General features: G+C 40.9%; 3 protein-coding genes across 7 annotated transcripts in view; 2 read left to right on the top strand and 1 right to left on the bottom strand.

Annotated features, from left to right (window-relative positions):
* Positions 1-4,879, bottom strand: part of mrtfbb (myocardin related transcription factor Bb) — a 68,341-nt gene extending 63,462 nt beyond the window's left edge. For 3 of the 5 annotated variants that reach the window (XM_084371787.1, XM_084371789.1, XM_084371790.1), the window contains exon 1: positions 4,797-4,879. The gene's annotated coding sequence lies outside the window, so the exon portion shown is untranslated. The remainder of the gene's footprint in view (positions 1-4,796) is intronic. The other 2 variants (XM_084371791.1, XM_084371788.1) reach the window with 2 other exon arrangements.
* igfals (insulin-like growth factor binding protein, acid labile subunit) lies at positions 1,550-3,668 on the top strand. Its single transcript, XM_084370810.1, has 2 exons — positions 1,550-1,569; positions 1,687-3,668. Exon 2 carries the CDS (start codon positions 1,692-1,694, stop codon positions 3,423-3,425), a length of 1,734 nt encoding a protein of 577 aa, XP_084226936.1. The 5' UTR covers positions 1,550-1,569; positions 1,687-1,691; the 3' UTR covers positions 3,426-3,668.
* Positions 4,880-4,991: 112 nt separating the features above from the next.
* On the top strand, positions 4,992-14,459 carry LOC311268597 (dynein axonemal assembly factor 8). Its single transcript, XM_084372312.1, has 29 exons — positions 4,992-5,181; positions 5,291-5,395; positions 6,304-6,441; positions 6,548-6,637; positions 6,734-6,836; positions 6,950-7,064; positions 7,137-7,379; positions 7,476-7,763; positions 7,856-7,994; positions 8,077-8,271; positions 8,385-8,525; positions 8,618-8,797; positions 8,884-8,991; positions 9,095-9,239; positions 9,395-9,683; positions 9,817-9,893; positions 10,067-10,221; positions 10,634-10,760; positions 10,895-11,026; positions 11,238-11,402; positions 11,635-11,937; positions 12,320-12,483; positions 12,571-12,742; positions 12,850-12,944; positions 13,034-13,139; positions 13,511-13,725; positions 13,819-13,904; positions 13,990-14,059; positions 14,214-14,459. The coding sequence occupies exons 1-29, from the start codon at positions 5,095-5,097 to the stop codon at positions 14,280-14,282; spliced, it is 4,302 nt and encodes a 1,433-aa protein (XP_084228438.1). The 5' UTR covers positions 4,992-5,094; the 3' UTR covers positions 14,283-14,459.
* Positions 14,460-14,470: the final 11 nt, after the last annotated feature.

Here is a 14,470-nt window from a genome sequence, read left to right as displayed (position 1 = left end):
TGGCAAGAGAAATAAAAAAGATAATAAAGGCTTCATTAGGTACACATTGGTGTTATCACATGCATATAATACATATATTACAAGTGTCTTAGCTTTTGGTATGTGACATAAATGTATTTCATCACAAAAATAATTAATTTACTGCTACGGGAAAACAGAAGATACTTAAGTACCACTCGAACTTCACATTTGTGCCAAATATAATTTTCAATTTATATATATACATATTTAATAAACATTAAATCTGTTCAATTACAAATAACAAACACATTTAAAAAAGGCAATGGAATACAATTAAATGAATCTGTGTGGACTACTACTCAAACAAATATAACTGTTTTCACTTCATTATAAAATATTTACTTAATGATTTGCCTGTAAATCTACAACGTTAGGTAACTGAAGAAGGTGAGGCTGTGCCGTGCATCACGTACCCTGCCTACACCATTATATTTGCCCAATTAATCATTTCAACAGACGGACCAGATTTGAATGAGACACATTACAAGCTTAAAAGAATATATTCGACATGACAGTTAGCAAGTCAGTCAATGAAATTCATGTGCAAGCCCACAGTGTTATCTAGATTTGGTTGTCCTTTAGAGCACGACCAGTTCATGGTTGCCTAAAAAATCAAGATACCAAGAAAAAGAGTAAACACAAAGTTAGTCATTATTACAATCATTGATGTGATTAGGAAATGGACCTCTGGAACCTTAACCTGCACTGCGAAATAAGTGAATGAAACAGAAATGACATTCCTGGGACTTTTTATGAAGTCTCTTGAATACAGCATTGTGCAGTCAGGTTCATACGGTTGATTTTATCCAAATATAACAAGGAGGTACAGCAGGGTCGGTGGCTAAATCATTGTTTAACATTAGGTACACTTCAAGTTCCAGTTTGATGTAAGAAGTGAAACAGGCCAACAATTTTGCCCTATATTACCCCATATCAAATGCTGCTTTCTTAAAAAAAAGGTGAAGTAAAAGTTCAAAATAAAAGGTCATAAACTCGGTAAAAGGTCTAGTGTACTGGGTTCATCTTATCTCTTTATCACAGTATATCAGTTCAAATATACAGCAAACGCAATCTGTAAAAGGACCCTGACTTCAGTAAACACCACAGGCCACTTACACTGAATCCCTTATTAGGTTGACAACGCAGTAAATGTGAGATATGTTAAGAGTCATTAATCTACATGTACATATAAGTCTTTAAATCTTAATCAAGTAGAAAAACAGCTTAACTAGTTACTCTACTACTAAGGCATTTTATATACTTTATTAAAGTGAAGGACTTCAGGTTATTGTGTTGAAGTTATTAAATTTGATGTCAGTGTAAAACAAAATAAGAAGTCAGGTCAGTACATGACAAATTATTTGCAGCATTTAGCACAAGTCTAATGGCCATGCATGGGTTAATGTACATATTCAGCGCTCCTGACTTTTAAAAAAAAGGTTTTGGAGGATTGCCAGACTCCATTCTGCATACAAACATTTGCACAAGGTTCAGTCATTCAGTATTTCACAGCCTGTCCACCATATATCAAGACCTCTCAGATTTAAGGTAAGCAATATCATTTTCAGGCATGTTTGAAAAGAACTGCAGTTACAAAAATAGAAAGGCATGACATTTTGTATTCTTCTGAGTATTTATACTTTGATGTGAATAATTTATCCACAGCTGGTATGCAAACCATTGTGTTGCTGGTGTTGTGGGTACTGGGAACATCACTGGTGTTGCCAGACCCCGACACAGCAGGGGAGAAATCGACTGAAGAGCCTGTTCCATGCTCTAAGGGATGCACCTGTCTGCCTGATGACTACAGCTTGGAGCTCAACATGTACTGCAGCGCTCGAAACTTCACACAAGTCCCATCTGACATGCCCCCATCCGCTCATTCTATCTGGCTGGATGGCAACTTGTTCAACTCAATCCCAGCAATGGCTTTTAAGGATCTTTCTAACCTGGACTTCCTGAATCTGCAGAGTGGCCAGCTGGTGACACTTGACCCTCAGGCTTTTAAAGGACTTAGGTTGCTAGCACACATTCACCTTGAGCGAAATCGCCTGCGGGTGTTACCGGGTACAATCTTTCAGAATACACCTAACATCGCCTCACTTAGTCTGCATAACAACCAGCTCGTTCGCATTGAGGAAAGACTGTTTGCAGGACTCTCACACATGTGGCTTCTCAACCTAGGGAGGAACTCAATCGCAGTTTTACCTGAGACAGCTTTCCATGACCTTCAAGGTCTACGAGAGCTTGTTCTTGCAGGGAACAGACTTGCTTACTTGCAGCCACAGCTTTTCCAAAATCTTGTTGAGCTTAAAGAGTTGGATCTGTCTGGAAATCAACTCAAGGTCATCAAAGCAAATGTGTTCGTTAAACTCACTAAACTGCAAAAGCTTTACCTGGCACAGAATCAGATTGTGACAGTGGTACCCAGGGCCTTTGTAGGCATGAAGGCGCTAAGATGGCTGGATCTCACAAACAACAGACTGACTTCCCTCTTTGAAGACACATTCTTTAGCCTGCACAGTCTTCATGTGCTGCGTCTTTCCAACAACTCTATCACTGGAATTAAGCCCAGGACTTTCCGTGATCTGCAGTACTTAGAAGAGCTGCGACTCAGCTACAACAAGATCCGGGCCTTGGGAGAAAGGATCTTTGAAGGGCTTGGTCATCTGGAGGTCCTAGAACTAGAGCACAACCAAGTGCAGGAGGCACAAGTGGGTAGTTTCACCGGGCTTCCTCATGTGGCGGTCATCAACCTGTCTGGAAGCTGCTTCCACAGCCTGCCTGACCAAGTGTTCAAAGGTCTGTCAAAGCTTCACAGCCTTCATCTGGATAGAGGTTGCCTTACAAGGATCACAACCCAAGCTTTTAATGGACTCGCTAGTCTACGGAGGCTTTTCTTGCAGCACAACAACATCTCTGTGGTGGAACCCCAGAGCTTTGTGGACCTGGTGGGCCTACTGGGACTGGATTTGAGTTTCAACAAGTTGGAGGTTCTCACAACCCATACATTCTCTGGCCTCAAGAATTTGGAGTACTTGCTGTTGTCCAACAATGAATGTCGACAATTTTTGCAGAATGGCACATCGCAGCTGCTCCCAAGGCTGCGCTATCTCGACCTGAGAGCAAATGCCTTGACAAGCATGGTCCCTGATTTCCCAGCGACTATGGAAAAACTTTTGCTCTCTGGGAACCGGTGGAAATGTGACTGCAGCGCTCTCCCACTCAGAAACTACAGCTTGAGGAATCCGTTGGTGATACCTCGGCAAGTAGAGACCCACGCGGAGGGTGAAGAGCCTGACACAACTATCACCATATACAACAACATTACATGCACCAGCCCACCACGTCTAATTGGTCAGGACATGCGGGATATTGACAGTGAACTCTTCCAAAGCTGCTAGACAAACAGATGTGTTTAGCAGGCTGGTTGGTGTGTAACCTGTGATGTTTTAAATGTACATTCATTCAGTATCTGATTTCAAGATTTTAATTGTAATAGATAATTCAGGGTTCTTGTTTCTCATCAACTATGTGTGGATACATTGCTGTCATCTGTAGCTGTAACATAAAGTGTTTTAAATAATATTTGAGGGATGCTTTCAACCAATATTGCTTTTGCTTCATCTTTAAAAATGCAACTACAGATGATAAGTTGTCACCTATCTGCAAAAAGGGGGAATTTGACAGAACAAATGTTTTTCAATAATTAAGTTTATCTTGACATTGGAGAGTAACATGGACTGTACAGACCTGCATTTAACCACTCTGGGATTGTTTACCAGGTGAGGTTGCTTGATATGGAAGCCAGGAGATTAAAAAAAAAAGAAAAAAGAAAAAAAAAAAAAAAAAAAAACTGTGATGAATGTGATGCATTCAAATTCATTGATGCATTTTAAAAATATTGATATATTTTGAGGTTTATTGTTTGTCTATAAAAAACCTGGACCTCCTCGCATGCCCTTGACACATTTCTTTCTTTGATAGCACTTTCATTGCTGTGGTCATGAGCATTTTGAGACAATAACAATGGGAATAGAGGCCATAAATTGTACTTCTGGGACCCCATAAACCTAATGCAAATCTTAAGGCAAAAAAAAAATTGATAAAAAACTGAAATGGTACAAAATTTTGAATTTAAGCCATTAAGCTGTGAGTCACAATTTAGTTAATCTTTTATGTGGCTGCGCTGGTTGAACAAACGTTTGGCAAAAACGACAGGCAGGATCAGATATCTGTACTGCTCAGACACTTAAATGTCTTCAAATGTGTTGTAGATGTGTGTACTATTTGGTGTATTAAAAAGCCATGTTTGTTACTTGAAAAAAATACTGTACACACATACAGTGCAATAAATCTTTTTAAATCTTTCTGTATTTACTTTTCTGAAAATGTTCCATTTAGGTTACACGCAAAATTACCTTTCTACATCCAGGGGATGGATGACTCATCTGCACACCATTGATTTATACAGGCCTACACAACACCATGTCTATATTAATTAGCAGAATGGAAAAATGTATATGATACCATGAAAATATATACCTTGATAGTGACATAAGTCATCCAAGTTAAGCTAACCTTTCTGGCAAACAGTTGACTCTTCGCAATAACATCAACATCATTTTAGCACCATGGCTAGCTAGCTAACGTTAGCTCCAGTTAGCACTACTAGTTAAGCACACTTTTCAACAAGACTGACAGCATGTCCGTGGTGGATTTACTGATGTCTATACACAAGGTTACATTTGAGCAGACTACCGAGCTTAACCTACCTCGAATATGTCTCTCTCACACACTCATGAGTCACAGCAAATCCCGGTGGACTAATTGTCTGTTCAAGTTTGTTTTTTCTTTTTGTCATTTTAAGCAACTAAACTAGTAGTCGCGCATATTTCTGACAGCACCTGAAGGCAACATTGTTGACGACAGGCACGTGCGGCAGAGAGAAGCTTCCTGTTGCCAATGGTAACCAAGGATCCTCACATAATCAACTGCTGCACAAAAACAGCAACGTTAGCTTCACGAAAATCACATTTATCTCACTTGAAGGCCTGTTTCTGTCCGCTAGGAATGGACATGAGTCATTCGTCGTGTTGGGATTCAATTCTGGAGAGGGTGAAACCACTTATACCGACCATCGACTGTGATTCTTCATCTGTATGTATATTAATCGTAAAACATGCTAACAACGTCTGCTAATTGACGCTACATAACTTTATCTACACATGCAAATAACTCCAAATAATGGTTCGTGTTTACGTTACAGTCCGATAATGAGGAGATAGTCACCTTATATCAAAGACCAGCTGGTCTTTCCCTGAAGGTCCCAGAAGACTTTGACAGTTTCTCAATGGAGGATGATGAACTCGAGGTAAGTTAATGTAAAACTTGGCGTTATATCGTTAGTTTCTGGATATTGTTTCATCGTGACATTGTCTTCTCCTGGTTTTAAAGGCTACACTACAATGAAGTGATGTTCTAATACTGGCATTTACCAACGTATTATTCGCATTATCCACATTAATGATAATTATTCATCAAAAATCTCATTGTGTTTCTTTGTGGAAGTACTGATAATCAGTCCTACAATACTGTTGCAATATTGTAAGGCTATAAATTTTGTCACCCAGTCCTAGCATGCATGGATGCATTTATTTATTTTCAATAAAAAAAACCTTTTATTGTAAAGATACAATTTTACAAAGAATTTGACCAAACAAAACAAAAGCTACATAAGGACATCCAACAAGGAGAAAGTAAATATGTGCACAGAACATAATATAAGATGAAAATGAAATAGAGAAAAATAAAGTAAGTAGACAGACAGATGGGTACATATATAGATCAATACAGACATCATTAGACAGAGGTTTTAGAGTAAAAGGTTTCAAAATTTGTCACATTTATGTTTTTTGTTATTACCTGAAGCGCTTTAAGTAGTGAGTTTAGATCTAAAAGAAAAAGTGAAAGCCATCAAAGGAATTTCTGTTTGTGAGTACAAATATTTGCATATAGTATGATGAAGTTGATCACATAATTATGAGTGCTATCATCTGGTGTATTATAATAACAAACAATATCTTTAAGGTTAAGAGAGTAGAGAAAAAGATGAGAAATTGTTTCTATACTTTGTTTGCAAAAGGTACAAGACATATCAACATCTGTAAACTTAGCAACAAGACAGTTAACAGGGTGTATTTTATGTAAAGTGTCCTAGCATTTATGAAGTGCCTGCAATGTCAGAACCTCAGATTAAACACCCCTGATTTATTTGATCAGGAGCTGTTGAACCCTGAAGCACAGACATGCTGGTCAGAGGAGACTTGCAGCCAGAGTGTGAAGTTGGATGATGATGAAATTGTTGAAGCCACCACTGCAACTCAGTGGTGTACACAACATTCTGATGCTGATGTGAAGGTGGGTTATAGCTCTGCTCTGGAGAAAGGAAAGCACACCAGTGTATCGTGGCACACACTAAATATGCACCATTTTCTTTTCTTTCCTTTCCTGTTCATCATTAAAGGCAGATGCTTGTGAGAGAGGTAGTGTGGAGTTGAACGGAGCCAAGAAAAATCCTAAATCTGAGGAGCGTTTTCCTGTTCTCTCATTTGCGGTGAGTTTGGAAAAGTGAGGAAAAAAAGGTTAGGGATAGTTGGCAGGTAAATATTCTCTAGGTACTATGCCTTCTTATCAAAAACACTGGTTTCAGAGGCTTGACCGGTGGGATTTGGATGATGTCCTCCAAAATCTGAATGAGCGTGGGCTGTCTCTGCGTGAACATGTGTCAGTTGAACCTGCGAAAACACATGCAGGTAAATAATCATAACACATGCCCCTGTAGTTGTCTTGAGGTTATGTATTTAATAGTTTACATTATTAATTTAATATATTGTCTTATAGTTTTCAACCTAATTTTTGTTCATAGATGGTGACAAGAACAGGTCCCAGGCTGATGTAATGGAGAGACTAGTTGCTCTCTGTAACAGCCAGTCATCTAAGTTTGTGTCAGAGCCTGTGAAAAGTCCAAACAACCACATCAGGTAACTCATATCACTGCTAAAGTGTTGTGACCAAATTAGTTGCATAATAAAAACATTTGATTTTTCATACAGGCAGAATAATGTAAGGAACAAATCATCGGTGGGGATGGCAGCAGAGTTGCAGCGGAGCCACCAGGAATGTCCCACTGTTTATATTGACCTGCGTTGCCCTGATCCTTCAATAACACCACAGAGAACATCCCCAAATCTTTCATCAGAGTGCAAGTCACCAGCCAAACACAACAGCCACCAGGAAACACCACCTGCAAAGAAACCCAATCTTAAAGTGAATACTGGATCACAGACGGAAGACAGGTACACAAAGTATATCCTGCTTTAGAAAAACATTTGTCACGCTTCAGTCCGGCACTTTTTTTGTAAAAGTTCTTATTGTCATTTATCTTCTTCCAGGGAAGTGACTGGAAAGAGTATGCTGCTTCAGAAAACAAGGGAGATGAACAGAAATAGGAAAGAATATCCCTATAAACATACAGATCCTCGATATCCAGAGCTAGAGAATGAAGCAGAAGAAGTGAAAATAAAGCCACCCCAGCCTGTAGAATCTGCTGGCAGCCATGAGTCGGACCATCTGTCAGAAGATAAACACTCCTCACATGTACAGTTTGAGTACAATAAGCCTAAAATGGAAAGCCCACCAATAGCTCAGCAAAGTACAATCGAAGAACCAAAGCAGCAGAGGTATGTATTTTTTTTCTGTATTCATTAAGCCCATCATTGACAAAAATGATGGGTGTTTATTTTAATCATGACAGTGTTTTTGTTGGTAACAGACAGAGACAACGAGATAAACCAAAGTTAAAACGTGAACAACACCAACAAATTCTTGAGCAACTGGAAAAACATCGCCCAACCAAATCTGTCAACCAGGAGCAGCCGGCTGCAGAGAGAACGGATGTTCTTTATGATTTTGTAAGTGCAACAAAACTCTTTTTATTTTGACAGCACGTGAAAAATGGCCAGCACTTATTATGACTTGGTTTTTTTTTTCCAGGAAGCATCTCATCTACAGTCAATCAGCACTCTACCAGCAGATATTGAGAGTAAAGGGTGTATGCTACTGATCATTGACCTCTCCAGTCCTGGTATGGTCCTCTCCAGGGTTAATGGCAGGAGGAGGAAACATCTGTATCCAGCTGCTACTAAATCACACATCTACAACACTTTAGTGGCTTGGTTTCTGTCTTTGGTTAGTAAAAAGTGGCTTTTTTACATTTTTTTTCTAATGAAAAACAAAGTTTGTTATTTGTAAAGCTGAGTTCATGCTTCTCCACGAAAGTGTCATGTGTTAATGTGTATTAGGTTGGTCCAGAGCCATGTCACGATGAAGATCAGGCTGGTGCAGAGGTCCCATTCTGGGTTGCAGGACTTCAGCAACTGTGGACAGAGGAGGGACTAGCTTTGCATGTTTTAGCTGTGGCTCGTCACTGTTATACACCAATGGTGATTATGAAAAAAAGAAGAGAAAAAAAACACTTGAAGCTTCATGATGTCTGATGATCTGAGCTGATGCTGTTCTTTTTATTTGTTTGTAGAAAAGGGACGTACACATCCACGCACCTTTCCATGACCATGTGTGCCGGTTCCTCTCTGAGACCTCACTCACTCTGATCGCTGAAAGAAAAGACTTGCTCGACCCACAGGCCTCTGCCTCACCCACCCATCTGCCCTCTGTCTGTTTAAACAGATTCATCACAGCTTTTTCCAAAAAAAGGGTGCGTTTTAACGTCGTGCGTCTTTAACACTCAGATGATTTTGCATTCTGTTGACTGTCTTCTGTTGCCTTGGCCTTGTGTTTCAGGTAATAGAGAGGACATTTGGTCTCAGTGCAGGGTTTTATTGGCAGACTGTAGAAACTCAAGAGTGTGTTTGTGAGGGGAGAGAGACCACACTAGAACCGCACACAGAGGTGAGCATGTTGTCCTTCAAAAGTCTATTTTGCGTTTGCTGAATCAGGGCCCTAGCAGTAAATGTGGAGTGCCTGACTATATGTGCCTCACTTTCTGTTGTAGGTATCAGTCGCTCTGGTATGCAGAGCTTTCTTCCTAAATCCCCTCAAAACACACAACACCCTCCAGCTTGTTCTCGACTCGGGACTCGATGTGTGTGGTCTGCGGCTCCTTTATCCACCACAGGGGTTCCCGACTGACAGTGCTGGTAGGACATAACTAAAGCCATCTGGTCATAAAAAACTAAATAACTCTCCTTCTGGCTCATTGGTCTGGAGAGCATCCTTGATCCAACTGTGGCCGAGGGCCTTTGAAAGTGTTGAATAAAAATAGTCTTTAAAAAACTCTCCCTCTGATTCTCAGGTCCTGTGCCAGTCATCCAGAGAAGTGATGAGACCTGCCAGCCTATACTTGCACTAGCTGTCCGTGGCCCTCATGCCCACTCAGTTTTGAAAGATTTAACAAGTTCCTTAGAGCCTCTGCTAACCAAAAAGACAGATCCAACTTCTCCCAACCCTCCTCACTGCATGAGTCAACAACCTCCACTCTTCTGCTCCCCGCCACTGGCCACTCAAGTCCACAGGGAGCTGTGCTTATGGTTTTCAGGAAGATTTCATGAAGGTGCAGAGAATCACGATCAACCCCTGAATAGGTTCGTCATTCGACAGTGTGATATTTTGTACATTGTGTATAAGCTGTTCTTCTTTAAATTTCTCAATTTAGATTACAGTCAGATGTCACAAATGTTATATGTTAAAATCAGCCACCCTCACTTTTGTCTGTAGAGTTCTACCTTCAGTCGACAGAGTCAGAGGCAGCCTGTTCAGCAGATCACCTTCCTTCCTGTGTGCAACAACAAAAGGTACTGTGACTCAACAAGGAGCCAAATCCGTCACGGGGGGGGGGAAACTGGCTTCCGTCCACATTTCATTTTCAACTTTCATTTTTTCTGTCCTGAGGGAAATTTTGTATTCGGCGGGGATAAAAGATTTTTGCTTCAGTGGGGCCGCTAATCCTTCTCTCCCCTCTACGTAGCTGACGTACTCCTTGTGGTGTCGCCTGTCGTGCCTCCGTGTTGCTACGGCCAAGTTTTGGCTGTTTGTGAACGCAGAGGCTTCAGTCTGATGGGGCTGCAGAGGCTGAAGCTTCGGAGATATGGAGCTGCACTCCTCGGACTCTCCAACGAGCAGGTAGAACCACAAGATACTCAGTCAGATACAGCGTGCAGAACAATATATATACATATATAATTACAATTGACCATTTAATGATATTATATTTTTCATTTTATACTATTCACTTTGAAGGGAATTTCACCATTTACCAAAGACACTTGTAGAGGTTAAATGGAGAATGGATTTTGTTCTCAGAGCTTGGAGCTGGTTTTGATATCCAGTAGAGATTCTAGTTAAGGCTTTATTATAATGGAACAATTAGCTGCCATTGTGATCTTGATTTTTTTCCCCAGCAAATGCAATTCTAACTGTTGGTGGTCATTTTTTGAACTGTTATAGGTTTGAGGAATCACAGATTTCTCCGTGTACTCCTGTAGTTTTCATTACAGTCTTGAATTACAGCCTGTGTTTTTTTCTTCTTCTCTAGGCCCTTGTGTTCTGCGGTCCACATACTGTGACCCTGGATCAGGGGGAGCTGCAGCTGCCCTCTCACTGCCTGGTGTTGTTACTGAGGAAAGAAAATGCAATGCTTCACAGCATTAGTCTGCCAGCAGGTCTGAATTCCATCTCAAGTTATGTCCACAGCACAAATCATCTCCATGAATTACATGAAAATGTGTGTGTACTAATGTGGAAAGCCTGTCATGTTTTTACTTTGTCAGTAAAATAATCCGCCATGTTGTTTCAGCTCTAATGAGAGAATTTAAGGTGCAAAAGCTTCTGGGTTGCACCCACTCCAGACTTGATGGTGTTCACGCCGTAGAGCCGAGTTTCTGGTTTCACACTGTGTCTTACAGCAAAAACCTGCACGATATTTTTGGTAAGTAATCTGTAATCAGTGTCAGTAAAGATTATAGTAGATACTCCACTGCTGTTGATTTTTTCTTAAATAGGAAAGGGTACACTCTACATTAATTCCCATATCTAATAACGCAGCAGTGGTCTAAGGTTTTTATCAGCTCCAGCTCCACAACACGACACCCGAGTGGACACTAACTTCTGCCCTTCTTCTTTTACTGTTCATTTCTCAGTGAGGTGTATGTGGGCCGTGTCAGATCCCTCCAGTGTGATCCTGTCCCATCATAAGCGCTCATCCAACTCTAACATGAAGCAGGTGGTGATTCTGACCTTGCGTGGGAAGGACATGAGCCAAGGCCTGAGCCTCCTACACAGAGTGCTGACAGAAGGGCCAGAAGGTGGGTGACGTTCAGCATTATTTCTAAGAGCACAGCCTGCCCTGCGCTTTGAAGCTGGAGGCGGCAGTAAACAAACAAAACACACGGACAAATACACACAGCAGCCTACACAGTTTAATGAATGACTAAATTAGTGAATATTTGAGTGAATGATTTCATTAGAATTCTCCCAACTCACTCCCCCTCCTCATTTTTTAATGATTGCAATGTTTTTTTGATTTATTTATTCAAGGTGACAAACAACACGCCAGATTCGAGCTGCTTGGCCTGAAGTGTCTGCCTGCTTTAACCCGACTTCAAGCTCAGGAGCTGAGTCCATACGAGGTGGGAGAGCAGCTCTGTCACAACAGCCTGGACAGCCTGATGTCCTCTCCCACCCTTGTGTGTGCTCTAAGACGGGTTGATGCTTTTGCTTCGCTGAGGAAGCTCCTACCACACGATTACCCTGGCAACCTCAGTGTCCTGATGTCCCCCACACCTGAAGTAGCTTTTAGACAAGCCTCCCTTTTCTTCCATGAGCATGAGATGATTCCTGGTAGGTTTGCTGAGTGCTGTATAAAACATGCAATCAGATATTAAGGCTAAAGTCAAATCTCCCCTGAGATGTTCCAAGTTGAAGTGTCCGAGGCTATCATATGTTATTTGTAAAAGAAGAGGTCTAACAACTACACAGCACACAATAATCACATGTTATATTGTAGTTTACCAGAGGAGCATTTTTCTTTAATGTAGTAACTAAATGGATACGCTCCAAACTGACTCTGCACACTCAGACAGCTCATAAAGTATAAAAGATCTGCATATCACAAATCAGAACACAGATACTCAGTGTAAATCTGAGTGTCTAATATATTTCATGCACTTAGCATTGTGTTTGATTGTGTTGAGTAACAATGCCAAGCAATCTTTCTGTTTAGATCCACAGGTGCTTCTCACTGTGTGCCTGTTCAAACCAAGAACCTGGAACCACATTTTGGCTAAAATAGTCAGCAAACTCCAGCAGAGCAGCCTGACTGTGGTGGGCCTGCGTGTAGTGACCCTGGACGAAGGCAATGCCACCTCACTACTGCCTGCAGAAAGTGTAACTGTGAAAGATTGTCGCATTGAAAAATAAGCTTTTCTTTAATACCAATGTAAGCCTTGATAATTCACACCGACTTGTGTGCAGGACACCGCATACTTGAAGGCCGGTGTGGAGTACCTATGCTCTGGTTCCTCATTGGCTCTCTGCCTCGAGGGGGAGAATGCTGTGAAGATGCTCCTGGATGTGCTGGGCCAAGAGGACTCAACCCTGTGGACAACCTGTTATGGCACAGAATATTCATACAATGTCATGTATGGTGAGTGCCCTGTACTGCACACTAGGACACATGCTACTACAGATACAAATAGCCTCGCCTTGCCTTATCTAACCGTATGTTTGAAATGTTGGTAACCAATGTTACAGGATCAGGATCGAATCAGCAAGCAATTGAGGATGTGAAAAGGTTTTTTCCAGAGGGGCTCTGCTGTATTCAGACCAGCACAATGAGACAGGAGCAGGTATGCCTTTCACACAGATGACTTGGTACTTAGGTTGTGCTTCTGACTGATAAACACCAGATATTTAGTGTTTGAAATTTGTTTTTCAGATACTCAACATGTGTTCAGACCATTTAGCCTCGGTGGAGCGTGAACAGAGCTGCACACTGGCCCCCGGGGCCCAGAAAAGACAGTCAACTTCAGGACTTGATGGAGGTTTGCACATTCGTGTTTTTTATTTTCATAAACATAAAATGATGTGTATTTATGAACTTTGCTTGGAGCAGTGCTGTAAATTCTGCAGAACTAGGCCAACTATATTCAAGTTGCATTAGTAGTGTAGTCATAGTCATGTAGTACGAGTATTGTAATTCTGTTTCAACGCACTTTAAACTCAGAAAGCATTGAGCGCTGCACGGTTCAATCATTTATTAAAGCCAGATCTGTCCCTTTGAATAACTTAATCATTTATTGTGACTTTGGCAGGACTCCTCTGTAATGATGTTGAAATAAGACTCAGTTCCAGATGACCTTTGTAAACCATGCAGAAAACAACATGTTCTGTTTTGCTTGTTTACTGGTACCAGGGTCCCTGATACACAGTGCTCTCTGGCAGACAACCTGTCTGCTGATACCCTTAAAAGCTCCACCCCTCAGCCAGGTGCCATCCCAGCTGGACATGCTGGAGCAGCTGCTGAGGTCAGGCTGCCATCTGGTGGCAGGGAGGATGACCATCCTGGATAATGAGCAGAGGAAACATATCGTTCGGACACTGAAAGTGTCATCCACAGAAAATGAGAGGGTGAGACGTTTGGCTTTAAAAGATTTTGCTTAAGAGTTTACTTTGAAACAAGCGATCAGCTGTCGAGTTCCCTGCTCTTTTGTGTCATTAAAGGTGGCTCATCTTTCCACTGCACCCTGTCTCATCATGGCTCTGCAAGGGGAAACAGTTGTGACCGGCTTACCCTTGATGCTTGAAAGGTATAGAAAACTCAAATCTAATATGTAGACATGTATTTACATATTAATAATCTTTTCTATTTCTATACACTATTCATTACACTAGCATTTACAAGAAAAGGTCGGACCTAGAAAAAGTGGGGAAAATGATCATCTACCCTGAGAGCGAGGAAGAGGTATATCAAATACAATTCACCTTTTTCTTCAAGGCCTTTATTTATTCTTAATAGATTAACATAAATTGTGTATTTAGCTGCTGCCTTGAGGTTTGTTGCATTGTCGTGAAATGTTTTGTTTATTGTTTCAACTCATTTCTATTCTTTTCTCTAGGCCAATCAGCTGATATGCTACTTATTCGATGCCTTGTCTCCGGAGAGCTGTCATATTATTGTGCCATGAAGTTCAAATGGATGCACAGGCACATTTCCCAATGATCAAACTCCAACTGTTGGCATTTTCTTAATATGTTTACTCTGAAAAATGTTATTTAAAATTCCAATTGCTCAGGAAAGACTTGTTTTAGATATTTTTCAATTCACTGTGATGTAATAAATATGTTTCTATCCTAAAAATCAAAAAACCTCTTC

The sequence above is a fragment of the Pagrus pagrus genome (genome assembly GCF_965226575.1).
Source record: "Pagrus pagrus genome assembly, chromosome: 13".
In the NCBI taxonomy this organism is placed as follows: domain Eukaryota; kingdom Metazoa; phylum Chordata; class Actinopteri; order Spariformes; family Sparidae; genus Pagrus; species Pagrus pagrus.
This window is presented reverse-complemented; position numbering and strand designations above follow the sequence as displayed.

Bases quoted from the DNA above. Each gene is read 5' to 3' on its own strand.
- igfals (XM_084370810.1), top strand. From the start codon at position 1,692: ATGCAAACCATTGTGTTGCTGGTGTTGTGGGTACTGGGAACATCACTG.
- LOC311268597 (XM_084372312.1), top strand. From the start codon at position 5,095: ATGGACATGAGTCATTCGTCGTGTTGGGATTCAATTCTGGAGAGGGTG. The intron at 7,065-7,136 runs GTAACTCATATC...TTTTTCATACAG, and splicing joins AGTCCAAACAACCACATCAG to GCAGAATAATGTAAGGAACA. The intron at 13,726-13,818 runs GTGAGACGTTTG...GTGTCATTAAAG, and splicing joins CATCCACAGAAAATGAGAGG to GTGGCTCATCTTTCCACTGC.